This window comes from Choloepus didactylus, chromosome 2 (genome assembly GCF_015220235.1).
Source record: "Choloepus didactylus isolate mChoDid1 chromosome 2, mChoDid1.pri, whole genome shotgun sequence".
NCBI classification, from domain to species: Eukaryota; Metazoa; Chordata; class Mammalia; order Pilosa; family Megalonychidae; genus Choloepus; species Choloepus didactylus.
Genome location: NC_051308.1, coordinates 147,313,324 through 147,332,292, shown reverse-complemented (window position 1 = coordinate 147,332,292; position 18,969 = coordinate 147,313,324). Strand labels below are relative to the sequence as shown.

General features: G+C 40.4%; 1 protein-coding gene across 6 annotated transcripts in view; it reads left to right on the top strand.

The window, feature by feature from the left end:
- Positions 1–18,969, top strand: part of SLC44A3 (solute carrier family 44 member 3) — a 90,250-nt gene that overhangs the window by 9,625 nt on the left and 61,656 nt on the right. For all 6 annotated transcript variants that reach the window (XM_037826588.1, XM_037826589.1, XM_037826587.1 and 3 more), the window contains exons 6-8: positions 10,859–11,019; positions 12,880–12,969; positions 14,213–14,337. In XM_037826588.1, coding sequence (XP_037682516.1) covers positions 10,859–11,019; positions 12,880–12,969; positions 14,213–14,337 — 376 coding nt within the window. The remainder of the gene's footprint in view (positions 1–10,858; positions 11,020–12,879; positions 12,970–14,212; positions 14,338–18,969) is intronic.

Genomic DNA, 18,969 nt, shown 5'->3' with positions numbered 1-18,969 from the left:
AGAAGGAATTGAAAAAACTTGGAATTATTGAAGGTGGTAATTTAATCAGGCTGGAATAAATTCTCCTCTCATTATAAATGAGGTGGGAACTTCATTCCATGGGAAGCTTGTATCTTGCTGCTGCTGCTGCTGTTGATAACAAACTTTTTTTTTTTTTTTTGAGCTTTTGATATGTGCCTCACAAAACCTTTATGCTGTAGGTATTATTTTCATCCCTATTTTACTGATGAGAAAACTGAGGCAAAGAAAGGGTAAGGTCACATGACCAGCAAATGAAAGAGCTGGCTTTCAAACCTACTGTCCATAAATGTTTCTATAATCAAACATAAAAATCAAGGCTTGATTTTTTTTCTCCCTCAGAATGGTCCCCTTCACTCCATGCTGGTTCCTGTACCATGTCTTAGGGTCAACGTCTTTTCCACCTCTCAAGCCAATCCTAGTCCTTTTCTTCTCTTAAATGCAATGCTATCTTTTCCATATACTAACTTTTCAAGTGAAGACAAAACTGTTGATTGACTGGCCTTTCCTGGACTAAGTGAGGTAGATCGGAATAGGCTTGAGGCTCCATTTCTTTTTTCTACACAAGCAAGTGTTTGTTTGGGATCGAAATGATCATGTTTATCATGGAAGAGTGGTGCCAAGAGTAAAACCTGGAAAACATGAGAAGTGTGGCTATAGGGCCAAAGAACATTTTTCAAATGCCTCTTTTTAACTAAATCAATTGTTTCTTCTTCCTCTGTGGATCATGGAAGGTATAACATACCCTTTTAGAGCAGTGGCTGAGTATCAGGAAGGTTTGTATACCTGGGCACAAGCTTTTAAGAGCAGTGGAAAAGTACTGCAGAAGATAAGCAAGCATATCTTTTTCCCTTTTCTGTTCATTGAATATTGTACTTTGAGTCCCCTGTGTAATTAAAATTAAAAAGGCTGGGTTTTCCCCCTCAGTAAATGCTAAGTTCTAGCCCCCCACATAAGTGCCTGCCAGGTGTTGCTATATCATTTGCTAGGATGAATTCCATATACAGAGTCTACTACATATATATAGTCAGCCCTCCAAATTACTTCCTGCAAGTTTGAGTGGCTTTACAGGTGGGGAAAAGAAAAGCAGAAGTGGGGAAGAAACTTCAGGCTGCGGCCTAAAGACAGATACCCTGCCCCAGCTAATGAAATATTCAGTGGGCAGCTGCTCAGCCAGCCAACAGAAGTTAAACAGAGCTTTACGAGCACAGGCATATTATATGCCTAAAAATACCACAGTTAACAAAACCATGTTAGAAAGATCAAGGTCTTAAGGAGAATGGGGTTTGGGACAAAACAAATAAAATGGCATTTAATCTATGCCTGATTTTAATTTGCAAAAGCACTAAATAAAGTCCTGAAAACTTTTGCTTTCAAAACAATTAAGATTTATTGGTGTTAAAAATAGATTTAATGCCATAGAAAAGAAAAAGAAATTTAAGGGGTAAAAATTGGAAAACAGAAAGCAAAATTACTCCTCTTTGCAGATGATACGATTATATTCCTGAAAATCTGAGAGAATTAACTGAAAAACTGTACAATTGGAGATCTCAGTTATGTGGCAGGGGCAAGATTAATATACTGAAATCTATCCATATATTTTTAAAAAGAGTCCTTTAACATGGCAAGAAAAAACACTTACAAGAACGCAAAAATTCCAGGAAATAAATTTAAAAAGAAATGTGTAAAAACCCAGGGAAAAAACTTTAATATGTTCTTCAAGTAAAAAGAAAACTTTAACCAATAGAAAGCCATTATGGATTCTTGATAGTAAGACTCAATATTATAAAGTTGTCAGTTCTCCCCAAGTTGATCTATAAATTCATTACGACTGCAATAAAAATAACAAGATTTTTCAGTAACTAGACAAGCTGATTAAAAAGTTTATGAGGAAAATATATAGACCAATGAAATAGAATAAAGAGCTAAGAAATAAGCCCTCACAAATATGGTCAATTGATTTTGACAAGGGTGCCAAGACTGTTCACTGGGGGAAAGGGCAGTCTTCTCAACAAATGGTGCTTGGAAAACTGGATATCCATGTGCAAAAGAATGAAGTTAGACCCTTACTGTACACCATATATAAAAATTAACTCAAGTGGATCAAAGACTGAAATTTAAGCACTAAACCTGTAAAACTCTTAGAATAAAGTATAAGGGAAAATCTTTGTGACCTTGGGTTTGATGATGGTTTCTTAAATATGATGCCAAAAGCTTAGGAAATAAAAGAAAAAAAAATACATAAATGGGCCTTCATCAAAATTTAAAACTAAAGGACTCTATCAAAAGAGTGAAAAGACAACCCACAGAATGGGAGGAAATATTTACAAATCATATATCTGATAAGGGATTAATATCCAGAAAATAAAAGAACTCTTCTAACTCAACAATACCAAAAAAAGAACCCAATTTAAAAATGAGCAAAGGTCTTGAATTGACATTTCTTTGTAGAAGATATACAAATGACCAAGAAGCACATGAAAATATGTTCAACATCATTAGTCATTAGGGAAATGCAAATCAAAACCACGGTGAGATACCACATCACACCCACTATCCAAAAAAGGGAAAATAACAATGTTGGCAAGAATGTAGAAAAATTGGAACTCTTATGCATTGCTGGTGGGAATGTAAAATGGTACAGCAATTTTGGCAGTTCCTCAAAATATTAAGCATATTGTTAATTTATGACCTAGCAATTCAGTTTCTAGGTATAAACCCAAAATAATTGAAAACAGAGACTCAGACCAATACTTGAACATCAATTTTTGTAGCAGCCTTATTCATGATAAAAGGTGGGAACAACCCAAGTGTCCATCACCAGATGAATGGATAAACAAAATGCAGTATATCCATACAATGGAGTATTATTCAGCCATAAAAATGAATTAAGTTCTGATACAGGCTACAGCATCGATGAACCTTGAAAACATTATGCTAGGTGATAAAAGCTGAGCACAAAAGGACATTGTATGATTCCTCTTACACAAGGCAGTTTCATGGAGAAATAAAGTACATAAGAGGCTACCAGCGGCTAGAGAGGAGAGGGCCTTGGGAAATTATTGCTTTATGGGTATGTAGTTTCTGTTTAGGACAATGAGAAAGTTCTGGAAATAGTAGTAATGGTTGCACAATATTGCCGTTGTACTAAATGCTACTGAATTGTACACTTTAAAATGGTCTAAATAGCAAATTTTAAATGATGTGTATTTTGCCACAGTAAAAGGAGGGAAAAAAGTTTATAAGGAAAATGAAAAACAAGAGTGACTGAGAAAAATCTGAAGAAGAAAGAGCCATGAAGGGGACTGGCCCTCTCAGTTATTAAAATAGACTATAAAGCTTCAGGATTTAAAACACTGTGGTACTAGTTCAGTGGTGGATAGATCAATGCAAGATAATAGATAATCCAGAAATAGACCCCCAGACTTACAGGAATTTAGTACATGATAAAACTATCTCAAATCAGTGAGGAAAAGATGGACTTTTTAACAAATGTTGTTGGGACAAATGGATGGGCATCCAGGGGAAAAAAAGCTGAATCCATACCTCATGCCTTATGTGGATAAAGTCCAAATAAATTGAAGTCTTTAATGTTAAAAAAGAAATCATAAAGTATTAGAAGAAAACATGAGAGAATTATTTTATAACCTGCAAGTAGGGAAGGCTTCTAATTATGACTTAAAACTAAAACATGAAAGAAAAAATTAGTAGATTTGACTAGATAAAAAGCAAACATTTCTGCATGACAGAAATACTAGAAGCATAGTTACCAGGCAAATAAGCTGCAATTCATATAAAAAAGAGACTGATATCCCTAATTTAGAAAAGGATCCTACAAATCAACTTTGAAAAGTCCAATATCAATATAAAAATGGGGCGATGCTCTTGAGGAGCTGGTGGAGAATGCAAGGGTATTGGCCTACCCCACCTCCATGGTTGCTAACATGACCACAGACATAGGGGACTGGTGGTTTGATGGGTTGAGCCCTCTACCACAGGATTTACCCTTGGGAAGACTGTTGCTATAAAGGAGAGGCTAGGCCTCCCTATAATTGTGCCTAAGAGCCTCCTCCCGAATGCCTCTTTGTTGCTCAGATGTGGCCCTCTCTCTCTACCTAAGCCAACTTGAAAGGTGAAATCACTGCCCTCCCCTCTACATGGGATCAGACACCCAAGGGAGTGAATCTCCCTGGCAACGTGGAATATGACTCCCGGGGAGGAACATAGACCCGGCATCGTGGGATGGAGAACATCTTCTTGACCAAAAGGGGGATGTGAAAGGAAATGAAATAAGCTATAGTGGCAGAGAGATTCCAAAAGGAGCCGAGAGGTCACTGCGGTGGGCTCTCTTACGCACACTTTAGACAACCCTTTTTACGTTCTAAAGAATTGGGGTAGCTGGTGGTAGATACCTGAAACTATCAAACTACAACCCAGAACCCATGAATCTCGAAGACAATTGTATAAAAATGTAGCTTATGAGGGGTGACAATGGGATTGGGAAAGCCATAAGGACCACACTCCCCTTTGTCTGGTTTATGGATGGATGAGTAGAAAAATAGGGGAAGGAAACAAACAAACAAACAGACAAAGGTACCCAGTGTTCTTTTTTACTTTAATTGCTCTTTTTCACTTTAATTATTATTATTGTTATTTTTGTGTGTGTGGTAATGAATGTGTCAGGGATTGATTTAGGTGATGAATGTACAACTATGTGATGGTACTGTGAACAATCGAATGTACGATTTGTTTTGTATGACTGCATGGTATGTGAATATATCTCAATAAAATGAAGTTTAAAAAAAATGGGGCGATGATATGAATAGATGCATCAAATAAAGGAATAACAAATGTTTCTTAAACTTATTAAAAGAGGCTGAGAAATAATAGGAGAACTTCCAAGGAAGATTTTAGTGTGAATTATTTTTCACCTACTGGACTGGCAACGTCTAAAGATTTGATAATACATTGTATTAGTTTGCTAGTCCCTTATTAAAAAAAAAAAAACCCTTGTGAGGAAGGGTGTGAGGGTGTGAGGAAATAGGCATTTTCATACATTGCAGAGGCAATGTCCCAAGGAAGGCAATTCAGCAGTATTCACTAGTTATGAATGTACATACCTTTTAATCAAGCAGTTTTACTTCTAGAAGTTTTGTCTACAAGTATATTTCTACTATGTGAAATAACATTTGTGCAAGGTCATTCATTGCACTGTTGGTAATAGCAAAAGAGTGAAAACAATCTAAATGCCCGTCAGTAGAAGGCTGATTAAGTAAATGATCATATGTCATATAATGCAACACTTTTTAAGTTTTTTTTTTAATAAAGGACTTGCAAACTAAGAATAGATGAGAACTTTATTAGTCTGATAAAGGGTATCTGTGGTGGTTTGAAGCTGTATGTACACCCAGAAAGACATGTTCTTAACAGGTGGATGTAAACCCATTGTAAGTAGGACCTTTTGATGAGTCTACTTCAGTTAAGATGTGACCCACCTTACTAGTAGAAGCAAGAAGCTGAAAGTGACGAAAGCTGGAAGAGAAGGGAGAGACCAGCAGACGCTGCCATGTGCCTTGTCATGTGACAGAGGAGCCCAGGATCTCTGTCAGCTGGTCTTAGGGAAGAAAGCATTGCCTTGATCATGCCTTGACTTGGACATTCTTCCCAGACTCTAACCATACGCAAATAAACTCCTGTTGTATAAGCCAAACCATTTCATGGTGTTGCTTCGAGCAGCCTAGGAAACTAAACAGCATCTATGAAAAATCAACAGTAAGTATTATATATAATGGTGCATTGTTGAATGTTTTCCACCAAAGATTGGAAACAGGCGTAGGATATCTGCTTACCAGTTCTACTCAGTTTTGTAATGGAAGTCATAAGAATTGCAAGAAGGAAAGGAAAATAAATAGAAAGGAAGAAGTAAAGATATTTTCAGTTGCAGATGACCTGTTTGTTTGCATCGGAAATCCAGAAGAATCTACAAAACAGCGACTGAACTAATTAATCAAATTTAGCAAAGTTGTAGTATACAGGATCAATTTGTATCAATTTCTGCATACTAGCAGCAAACAATTAAGAAATAATTTTTTATAGTTCGTTGTCAGCATCAAAAAATACTGAATACTTAGAAATAAATTTAACGGAATACATGAGATCTCAACTGAAAACTTTACAACACTGTTGAGAGAAAGTAAAGAACACCTAAATAAACAGAGAAATATACCTTGTTTATGAATTGGAGAACTCAATATTGTTAAGATGTCAGTTCTTCCCAAATTGTTTTATACAGTCAATGCAATCCCTCAATGGGATTTGTGTAAAAATTGACAAGTTTATTCTAAAAACATGAAAAAGCTAAGGATCAGGTAGGGGTCACACAAAACTTTTTGAAGAAGAACAAACTTAAAGGGCTCACACCATTTGATTTCAAGACTTATATAAAGCTACAATGATTAAAACAGCATGATACTGGAATAAGGATAGACAAATTAATAAATGGAACAAAATAAAGAGCCCAGAACTGGTCCTTCATTTACATAGTCAATTTTTTATAAAAGTACTAAAGCAATTTCATGGAGAAAAGAATCTTTACAACAAACAATGCTGAAACAAGTAGAAAGACATGGAAAAAATGAACCTTGTCTCTTACCTCACACCATACACAAAAATAAATTTGAGATATATCTTAGACCTAAATGTCAAAGCAAAAATGATAAAGCTTCTAGAAGAACACATAGAAGAGTATCTTTGCCAATTTGAAGTAGGCTAATATTTCTTCGAAAGGACACAAAAAGCGTTACACATAAAAGAATAAAAAGATACGTTGGACTTCATCAAAATTTAAAACTTCCACTCATCCAAGGAGAACATTCAGAAAATGAAAAAGACAAGTAACAGATTGGGAGAAAATATTCATAATACAAATGTATGACAAATAACTTAAATACAGAACATATAATGAATTCTTTAAATCAAGGCCTGCAAACTTTTTCTGTAAAGGGCCAAATAGCAAATATTTTTGGCATTGTGAAGGCGGCCATAGAAAATATATAAGCCAATGATCAGTGCCATGTTCCAATAAAACTTTATTTATTAAAACAGACAGTGGGCTGAATTTGGCCAACCCTACTTTAAATCAGTAACAAAAAGACAAACAGCCCAGTAACAACTGGGCAAAAGACGTGAATGATGCTTCTCAAAAAAAAAGTACAGATATAGATATAGATAGATAGATATGCAAATGGCCAATACACACATGAAAAGATGCTTTATATCATTAGCCATCAGGGAAATGCAAATTAAAACTAGCTGGCATTAAATAAGAATGAGATTCTAATTTGTCTATTAGAAAAGGTAAAATTTAAGAGTGATAATCCCAAATGCTGGTAAGGATAGAACTCTCACTCATTGCTGATGGGAGTATAAATGGTTCACCCACTTTGGGAAAAGTTTGCTATATGACCCAGCATTTCCACTTTTAGATATTTACTTAAGGGAAATTGTTCTGGTTTGCCAATGCTGCTGCTATTCAAAATACCAGAAACAGATTGGCTTTTATAAAGGTAGTTTATTCGGCTACAGATTTACAGTTCTATGTCCACAAAAGTGTCCAAACTAAGGCATCAACAAGAGGATAACTTCTTTGAAGAATGGCCGATGGTGTCCGGAAAACCTCTGTTAGCTGGGAAGTCACGGGTGTGTTTCAGCTCCTCTCTCAGCTCCTGTGCATTCTTAGCTTAGCATCTCTAAACATTCTGCTGTACGCAGCTCCAAGCATCTCTGAGCATCTCTGTCAGCTCCCAAGCATCTCTCCAAAAGTCTGTCTCAACTACTCTCTTATAGTACTCCAGTGATTTAAATAAGACCCACTCTGAACAGGCGGGGTCAAATCTCCATAGAAACATTCAATCAAGAGGTCACATACCCTAATCAAAAAGACTGTCTGCCCCTACAAGATTGCATTGACGAATATGGCTTTGGGGAGAACACAATATATCCAAACTGGCACAGAAATGAAAATGTACATCCATAAAAAGATTTGTATACAAATATTCATAGCAATTTTATTTTATTTCTTCCTTTAATGCAATTTTACTGAGATTTTTCACACACCATACAATTCATGCAAGTTTTATTTTTAATAGTCAAAAACGGTAAATAAATGGTAGTCAACAGGATGATAGATAAACAAATTGTAGTATATTCATGTTGTACTCAGCAATTAAAGTAATAATTTTTTTATGTTCTCAGTAGCTGAGTGAAAGAAGCTGACACTAAGAGTGCATAGAGTATGTTCCATTTGCATTATACAAGAATTGTACAAGAGTCAAAACTAACTTACAGCTATAGAAATCTGATCAGTAGTTGCCTATAAAGGGATGGAAATTGATTGAAAGAGGACATGAAGGAACATTCTGGGGCAATAGAAGTGTTCTTTGTTTTGAATGGGGTGGTGGTTATGTGGACATATAAGTTTGTCAGAAGTCATTAATTGTACATTTAAGATCTGTGCATTTCACTGTACGTAAATTGTACCTCAATTTAAAAAAAAAAAGAATCTCTTACAGAGCTGCAAGATATAGTCAGTGAAAAAAACAGACAAGCTATAGAACTGTGCATAGTATATTGCCTTTTGCATAAAAAGGAGGAAATATTGTGTGTGATTTATATAATTATAAACATATAAGTACATATATATTTGCTTATGTAATCATTACATCAAACAAATATTTGTCAAAAAACAATTTTATTTTTGTCTGTGTCTTTAAATTTATTCAGTGGGACTAGATTTTTCCCTGCCCCTGAATGAAAACACGGGCAATTCTCCAGGCTTCTCTAGTTACTTTCAGGTAATAAGTTCTTTAGATGCCCTAAATTATAAAAGATTCTTTCAATTCAGTAATTAAAATGTTCAGTCCAATGTGATATTTAAACTTAATCAAAGGTTCAAACGTCTCCCCACCCCCAGCTTGTCCAGGATCATGTGGGAAGGCTCTGTTCAAGAAGGCTTATTCTCCCTCCTCCCTGCTCACTCACCTCTTCTCCCAGCCTTGCTAAAACAGAGTTCTGTCTCTGAAGGACTAGAGCAGGGAAGAGAAAAGAGAAGAAAAGGGGAAGCAGGGACATTTTTACTTAACCAATGCTAGCACCAGTATTCTCTGAGCTTGGAGATGTTTCAGCCAGCTCCTCTCATGGGCTCTTCTGGGTTCTTTTGTGGACCTCCCGTCACTGGGGCTCTCTCACCTGCAGCGCCCTTCACTTGCTTAAATGTCTGTCTGCCCCAGCTGGTCCTCTGGGAGGTCATCCTTGGTCCCGAGGCATTCAGCAGCCATCTCCAGCTTCTTTCTGCTAAGATCCCCACACCCTCCCATGCAGCTCTCCTGCACACAATCAACGGCAACCCCACCCTCTGACTCTTGCTCTTCCGGACCTCAGGAAACACTCATGCATCCTTTCCCCTGACAAACACAGTGAGGGTCCTTAACTCCCCAGGTACAGCCCTCTACCCGGCTGCCACAGCCACCCTCTCCCAGAGTCCTCAGGGGTAGCTCAGACCTTAATCCATGGTGTGCCCTGCACTCCAAGTGGTTTTCGTAAAACCCACTCACCCTGAATTCACAGGACTGTTTCCTGAAAAAAAAAAAAAAAAAGTCTCTTCAAAAGTGCTGTTCTACATGACTCTAACCATGACTAACCAGTTTTCTCCTACCTCTTTTTTGATAAGCCTTGCTTAATGGAGTCTAACATCACATTTTGGAATATAATTTTTATCTTTGAACCTCAGCTGCAAATGTCCACTTAAATTTCCTATTACATTCACACATGCTTTAAAAATAAAAGTGTTTCTAGAATGATATACCAGGAACCAAAAACATTGGCTGCCTGTGGAGGAGGTGTACTTTGGTGGCTCTGGGACCAGGAAGGCAGTTGCTCACTATTCTTTTGTACCTTTTGGAGTTTGAACCATATGATTATATTACCCCCTCAAAGTTTTAATTAAAAAAAAAGTCTGGTACAGTTGTAGTACTCTTCCTCTGAATTCAGTGATTCAAGAACTATTTCTGAAATATGACTTCCTAAGAAAGATTCTTCCATATGGTCTATGTTGTGCATCACCAGAAGTTCCAGAAACTGTTTTGTTCCTGCAGTGTAGTGTTTGCATTTGGGTTCTCCCTTGTTTCATTTTCTTACATTTCACAAAATAAATGCTGACCGCATAGGTTTTTAGCGATTTCTGAGATGATTCGGCATTCCTTGAGTTGGGATTACTTCCACTGTTTGGGGTCCACAGAAGGAAAAAAGAGCAGGACCTTGAGATAGTATTTGTATCTTCATTAAGATTCATTAGAACAAACATTCCTGGACACTTTTCCTTTTCAGGAAGGGACTCCAAAACAGTCAGCTTTCTCACCTCCCTAAGGCAGGTATAAACCACAGCTTCATTCGTGCATTTATCACTCATTTATTAAGCACTCACTCTATTCATAGCAAGCCTCTCAAGCCTTGTATACCTTCTTAAGAGGACAGAATAAAGGCAGTAGTTTCATTAATTGTCTTCTGGTTGATTCGATCCATATCCCTAACAGTTTTTCAAGGAAATGTGATTCTTGTGTTGGAGTTGGTAGCTGCTCTCTAAGAAGGACCAAAGCATGATGGTAAAAAAACATCATACCCTAGGTTTGCATTTTTTTTTTCTGTTGGTCCCCGTAAACAGTTTCCAATCCAGGGCACTTTGCAAACAGCATGCTAAACACCTTTTTATTACTATAGATCTTATGCTTTTTTGGTTGTTGAGAATGTTAAGTAACATCATTGCCGTCTATTCTTTTTTTTTTAGCAAATCCTTTCCCTTGTTTAACCGATGTATCCCTCAAACACCGGAGTGCTATTCCCTGTTTGCATCTGTCTTGATAAATGATGTTGACACCCTGCATCGAATTCTAAGTGGAATAATGTCAGGAAGAGACACAATTCTTGGCCTGTGTATCCTCGCATTAGGTAATTTTCAATTAATTTTATTTCAGTAACTACATTTGGAATGCCAACATTTCTAGCACTTCTATATGTTGTCCATTAAAAATTAACATCTTGACTTAAATGTAAATCTTCAATTTACATTTATTTTCTTTATAAATAATTTCAATGTTTCAAGTTCAAGTGGGGGAGAGGACAATAAGATTGGAGCAAGGTCAGTTCACGCTCTCCTTTGCCAGGGGGCCTCACTGGGTGAGAGTTGGTTTAATATACTGACCATGTTCTAGCATCTTGCCCTCAGCTCTGCATAAGAGATAGGTATGTAAACAGATTCCCAATTTATGAATTGGCAATGAAAAGTACAACTGTCAAGGGGATGGAAATGCATGTCTTCTGGCAAGTATGCTCTCTCCCTGCAGGTGAGCCAGATCAGGAGGCTGCTTGGTGAGCAAGGGAAGGCGGTGTGTACATCCAATTTTCAATAGCATCAAACTGCACTAGCCTCATGGCTCCAACTCCTCAAGGGACCGTGCACACTCTGGGTTGTAACAGGTCGAGGCCTTGAGCTGAGACGCCTCCCCTGAGCATTTCGGGATGCAGCTGCCAACTTTTGACTCTTTGACTTCCCATTTTCTGTGTTTCAGGTTGATAAGCTCCATTAAGATTCAACTTTCTCTTTGAACAACTTAATACTCTGCTACTTTAGGCAATAGTAATGGCCTGCTATGAACCCCCTTCCCCAGTGTCTGCCTCTGACCTCTTGGTTGGAAGAAACTCCTTGGTCAGTCATTAACATATTTTTGCCAGTTTATAAATTGAGCTGTCCATAATTTCATTACCAAAAGGTTACTAATTCCTGAATGCTTGGGGATACCTCATTCATCACTATATAACTTCCAACTGGGAATGACTTCAAATGACCCAAATAGGAGGCGTTGAGTTCTAGATACTGGCCTGTTGACCATACATTCAAAATATGCAGGAGTCCTGATATCATATATGATGACCCCGCAAGGACCATGTATCATTTATTGAGCATTTAGCATGTGCCAGGCATTGTGCTTATTCTTAACCTCACAGGAATCCCCAGAGGATTATTTTTAACTCATTAAAACCTCATTGGAATCCTATCCTCATAGCAGGAGAGGAAACTGAGGCTTAGAGACATTAAATGCCCAAGATCTGGTAGGTGGTGGAGCTGAGACTAAAACCCAGATCTGTCTGATCCAAAACCTTTATTCTTAACCACTGCACTAAAATATCTATATGTAATCCTGGTTTCCTGTTTAGAAAAAATAAAATAGTATTTATAGATTCACTGAAATATTTAGAATAAATTCATAAGCTTTTTAAAAGCCTAAATATTGGAAAGTAATATACAGTATTTACATGTACAGCTTACTTGTACAATTAGAACTTTAAAATTTTTGTGTTTAAAAGCATATTCATATTTAATAAGAATATCTGAGAACATTTAAAGTTAGACCTTTACATAAGCCCACTAGGAAGTCAAAGAGTTGTTTGGTAAAATTTGTAATTGGTTCATTTGGAGTCAAAAGAAAGAAAAAAAAAAGATTGGGGAATAATAATAGTCCCTGCTTTTTGTTTATTGGTTTGTTTCCTTAATTCAAGAAAAGTGCTAACATTGCCAGAGACTGGTTTACTGTAGTAGACTGAACTTCAGAGAGTATATGCTTGAGAGAGTGCCCTGGTTATGTTTCCTCAACTCTGTTTGGTGTTTGGTAGATGTCCCCAGAAACCTAGGTTGAAGGAAATCTTTGACCCCCATCCTGCTGACAGATTTAAGTCTTCATTGTCCCCACATCATCACCCTTTCACTCTTTGTTGTTGTTGGGGTTTAATCTGTTTTGCTTCATTTTTCAGCCTTGTCTTTAGCCATGATGTTCACCTTCCGATTCCTCACCACTCTTCTGGTTCACATCTTCATTGCATTGGTTATTTTGGGATTGTTGTGTAAGTATTTCTATTCAATTGATTTCTTTTTTATTAAATGAAAAGCCTTTCCATTAAGTATAGAGCTTAAAAGTTGGGAGTTTTGAGCTAAACCAGTCTTAGAGGGTCTCTGGTCCAACCTCATTATTTTTCATATGAGAAAACTCAGGCCCAAAGAGGACAAAGGGAATTAGTTGCTCACGTCTCTCAGATAATGGCAGAGTTAGTGCCCAATCTAACCTTTCTTCTGCCACACTCGGCCACATCTGAGATGAGCCTGATATCCTTAACCTTAGAACAAAATCCCGATGCCTGATAGAGGCATTTTAAAGGATTCCTTTTGAACTTTCACATTCCCCATAGACTTGTGATGCCCACAATTGTCATACAAAAGCTCTAATCAGTCTGATCAGCCTCAGGCACTGTGCTGGAGCAGGCCACAGAGACCCTCTTTTGTGCACCCTCCTCCGTTTCTCTTTTAGTAGCTGGATTATAGGTTGATCCAGGGGGTGTCAGGAGAGGGGATCTGAAGGGCAGGGGCATTTGGAAGGCTCCAGGCAGCAGCTCTTTACCTCCCAGTCTGTAGTATTTCAATCACTGGGACGACTGTAGTGTTTCATTCCATGGAATAGTCAATCAGCTCTGCCCTCAGTAACTTAGAGTCCTGCCACCACCAGGTGCACAGCAGTGCCTGGAGTTGCAGGACAGCCACCATGGCTTGGGAGGGGTGCTTTTCCCCATCCACAATTAGTAAAAATGACTGTGACCTTCCTGTAGTTACAGTAGATGTGATACCATGTAGTAATGAGTACCTAAATGCAGAGATTTGCTGTGTCAGAGTATCCTCTGGAGTAATCTCTAACTTAATTATAAATCCCCCTGGTTTTATGGGTGGAGAAAGCCAATATCCAGGCTCCTGCAGGATGTTGTCACCCAGCAGAGCTTTTTTGAAAATTTTATGCGTTGGTCTCTAATGTTTTCTTCCCATCACCCCGTGGTGCAGTTTCCTCCTCATTCTCCAACAGGAAGCACAAGTGTTCTGGGATCTCCTCTCTGGGTCTCCCAAAGAAAAGCATCTGCTGCAGGACTGGCAGCTACTCTGGCCCTGCCCAGCTCCTGCAGAGCCATGGCCACTACTTGTGAAGCCCCAGGGATTTGGGACCCATTGCTTGAGCCGCTTCCAGGTGCAGTGTAGGGAGGAAACCTCCCAGGAAAGCATACCTCCTGGCGAGTGTGCTGAGCACGCTGGTCTTTTGTTTTCCAGTTGTCTGCGGAGTTTTGTGGTGGCTGTATCACGACTATACCAATGACCTCAGCATAGAACTGGACACAGAAAGGGAAAATATGCAGTGTTTGCTGGGATTTGCTATCATAGCTACAGTTATCACGGTAAGAGATGCCCTTCCAGAAGTAGGTCAAGTAGCCAGCCAGAACTCTGAAATCCAAATAATTGAATTCTAGCCCAAACTAACTAGATAGAATTTGTTGTTCTTTCACCTCAAGATGTGCCTCCATGATTCAGTGCCTTCTTTGGATTTGAGATACCTGCATATGAGTACAGAACCTTTTTTATTTTTTAAAAAAAAAGAATTGTTTTTAACATTCTTTCCAGATACTGATTTGTTATTCTTGCTGTTATACTGTTTTCACTCCTGAGTGGCTATAAGGTGGCTATGGAAAAGGGCACAGAGGGCCTCAAGGTTTATGACAGTCCTATTTCCTGTTTGTGATGAGAGCCACTGTTCCGGTTTGCTAATGCTGCCATTATGCAAAATATCAGAAATGGATCAGCTTTTATAAGGGGGGTTTATTTGGTTACAAAGTTACAGTTTTAAGGCCGTAAAGTGTCGAAGGTAAAGCATCAACAATAGGGAACTGTGCTGGTTTGAATGTATTGTGTTCCCCAAATGCCATTATCTTTGTGGTCTTGTGGGGCGGACATTTGGGTACTGGTTAGATTTGCTTGGAATGTGCCCCACCCAGCTGTGGGTAATGATTTTGATGAGATGTTCCCATGGAGGCGGGGCCCCGCCCATTCAGGGTGGGCCTTGATCAGTGGAGCCATACAAATGAGCTGACTCAGAGAGAGGGAACTCAGGGAGTGCAGCTGGGAGTGATGTTTTGAAGAGGAGCAAGCTTGCTAGAGAGGAACGTCCTGGGAGAAAGTGGTTTTGAGGCTGGAGCTTTGGAGCGGACGCCAGCTGCCTTCCTAGCTAGCAGAGGTTTTCCGGACGCCATTGGCCATCCTCCGGTGAAGGTACCCGACTGCTGGGGTGTTACCTTGGATGCTTTGTGGCCTTAAGACTGTAACTGTGTAGCGAAATAAACCCCCGTTTTATAAAAGCCTATCCATCTCTGGTGTTTTTCATTCTGCAGCATTAGCAAACTAGAACAGGAACCTTCACTGGAGGATGGCCAATGGCGTCCGGAAAAACTCTGTCTAGCTGGGAAGGCATGTGGCTGGCATCTGCTCGAGTTCTGGTTTCAAAATGGCTTTCTCCCAGGATGTTCCTCTCTAGGTGTCTGCTTGCTCCTAGGTTGCAATCTCCAAAATGTCTCTGTAAGCTGCTCTCAGCAACTTCTGTCTATGAACTTTTTTTATAGGATTCCAGTGATTTAATTAAGACCCTCCCCACCTCCATGGAAATTATCCAACCAAAGGTCTCACCCACAGTTGACTGAGTCACATCTCCATGGAAATACTCAATCAATAGTTTCCAACCTAATCAACACTAACACATCTGCCCCCACAAGATTACATCAAAGAAAATGGCATTTTGGGGGACATAATACATCCAAACTGGCATAGCCTACCTCTTCCAGCCAGTGGATGTTCTGCTCTCTCCAGGATGTGACAGCTCCCAGTGCCATAGAATGTAGAGTCCTTTATTTCCAGACCTGCTGGCCCCTGGGGATTTGGTTTTCAGAGAACCTGCCACCTCCTCAGTGAACTCTCTAGCTGAAAACAGGCAAGCTTAGGGACTTACAAATTGAGGCAGCAGATACAGGTTGTTGGGGAAGGGTGGTTGACAACTGAAAATCATTCGGGACACTCTGCAGGTGGCATTGGAAGTGCTAGAATCACAAGACCCTGGTGAGTGTCAGGAATTGATTTTCATGACCCGTAGTTCTCCTTGCTGACGCGTTGCTTACTGACCCTTTTATGGTGGAGCAACAGCCAGGGATTTCCACAAGTCCATTAAGTCTTTCAGAAAATGCAGATTCTTTCTCCAACTTGCTTATCCCTTCTAAGGAAATTCATCAGTTCCCATATTTGATGCAGTCTTTACATTTTCTCCTTTCCAGTGAGGTTTCAGATTTGTGCTGTTTACATAAACCGCATTGGGGAACAAGCATACAATGAAGTAAAGCCCCTGATGTGATTCATCCATCCTGCCTAGTCAGGGGCCAGGCCCACAGCTGAGCCAGGGTCTGTGAGGGAGGCTGGAGAAGAAGGGGCTCCGCCTGCACCTGGGTGGGGAGGAGGAGGGGACCAGGAACTGGGGAGAGAGCCGGGCTCCTCCCTGAGCCTCCTCCACAGGGCTTCCTTTGTCTTCATACACTGGACCTTGAATGGGCACCCAGATTCCAGGTTGAGGGTGAGTTCTCCCCTTCACCAAGTAGGAGATTAGAGAAGGGGGAGGCTGTGAGAGGAGAGACAAGCTGCCTTCCCCTGTATCAGTAGAGAGGGTGGCCGCAGCTCACAGACCATTCATTTTGTACACATGTATCTGCCACTTACTGAATTCCTACCAAGTGCTGGTTGCTGGATGAGGTAGCTCAACTCTCATCCTTCTGATATCCCCTGGATTCTTCATCATCATCAGAATTTACTGAGCCTCTATTATGCCCAGGGCCTTGCGCTAAGCAGTGGTGCTAACAAGACATAAAATACGAGCTAGCAAACGCCCACTAATAAGACAAATGACACAGCAGGCAGTGGAACATGGTGCACAGGGAGAGAGCCTAGGCTTTGAGGGCTCAGGCCTACATTCAAATCCAGACTCACCATCTGCCATGTGACCTTGGAGCAATGACTGGGCCCTTCAGGCTGTCTCCTCACAAGTAGGAATACTCCTCCAGCAGAGGCATCCACCACCAGAAGCTCCGTATTCCCACGAGGGAGCCAGCCCTAATGCTACCTGGCAGGTGCTCCTCTCTCTGCTAGGGAACCAAGTCTGGGGAAGCTGGGCTGGCTGCAGAGAAAGAGGACCAGCTGTGACCAGGGACATCCCTGCTTCTGACTCCCTCTAGGCCAGTCTCTGCTCCCCACAGACCCCTGCACAAGATGAGGGAAAGAGGGTGAGAAGGGGTAGGAAGAGAGAGCCAAGTTATGATCCCCTAGTCAGGCACCACTCTCCTTCCCTAGCACTTGTCTCCAAGGGCAAAGAGAGGTATTGGCTGCCGTCTTTCCTTCTCCCCCTTTCTTAATCCTTCTTTCCCAGAGAAGTTAAAGAAAGGGGAAAGACAATGTTAGTAGGAAAAAAAATAGAAGGAGAAGAGGGGTAAGCTCCCTCAGCCCTCAGCACTTCTTGCTCGGCTCAGAACCCCCATCTCAGTCTTCCCCCCACTCCTGTCATCACATGCTGGAGCCCAGCAGTGACTCTGGGAGCCTCACCTGGTGGCCTGAATCCTGGGAGACCCTGGTCCACAAAAGGACCACCTGAGTGGGGATGTTTCCAGTAGCTGCCTTACAAATAAACTTAAGAACATTGTTTTGGGAAGATGGGGGCCACCAGTGAATTTTATTTAAGTATCAATATAATGGCTAGCAACAATGAAGAAAATGGGATGAATGGTACTAAATGCTCACCCCAGGGCATGGGCCCACCAGGATGCAGGCTGAAATGCAGCTCCTTGAAGCTTAGAGCCCAGAAGAATGAAGTCCAGGCTTGGCTCCTGGGTGGTGGGTAAGCTCTGGTGCCTGCCCCAGCCTAGCCCTGCAGTAGGTAACACTGATTTTCATTGAGCCCGGGGAAAGGGATGAATTAGAGTTAGCACCACACTTCTCATGAGTATCTGGGGAGTATACTTCGGGTGTGAGAAGAACGTTTTATGTATATGTATACACATATATAAAAATACAAGTTGTAAAAATACACACCCATTTAAATACACATACTTTAGCATTCCACTTGGGAGCTAAAAGCCAAGTTTTTTTTGCCTATAGTTTATATCATTTTGCTTCATTAAAGTTTTAAATAAAAAGCAAGCAAACCTGAACACATCTAAGATGGCAGCATAGAGAGGAGTGGAAGCTAGTTAGTCCCCCTGGAGCAACTAATAGACAACCAGAAACAACTAGTAAATAATCTGGAATAACTGCAGGGAGACAAATGTGACAATCCACCCATCATACACCAACCCTAATTGGGAAGAATGCCTGAGAATGCAGCATAAAATCTGTAAGTAAAAACTGCGGGTCCAAGCCAGGAGCCCCCTCCCACCACAGCCAGAACTGCAGAGTCTCATGGTGCTAGAGAGCAGCTCTCTCCAAGAAAGCAAATATAGCTCAGCTGAGCTCCAGCTGGGGTTTTAATTAACAAGCATGGACTGCTCGATACAAGTTATGAATCCCCAACAACCAGACAGAGGCTTTGGGTGATGACTGACCTTGGAGAGCTGGAGGGTGGCTGCAGACTGGTCCTGAAGGGGTCTTTCTGTTCCTGTTTCAGCTCAGTGGAGAAAGCGTCAGCCATTTTCAGTCCCCAGCACTCTGACCCAGACAAGGGTGGAGATAGCAAAGGCAGAATCTATTCAAATGCTAATGACCTCTCCTTAGAGGGGTTATCTTCCCTAAGAGGAAAGAGGTGGGGCCAGCCCTACTACCCATGTTCCATTCAAAACCATACCCCAGAGCCTGGGGGAAAACAGCCACAGGCCACTTACACCGGTCTGGAGTTACAGGCTGACAGACGCCACCTGCTGGGCAGAAAAGCACAGTGACCTGAGGCCTCACAGGATGTACTAATTTTCTAAGACACACCCTCAGGGAAACTGGATACTGAACAGTTCTTCCTT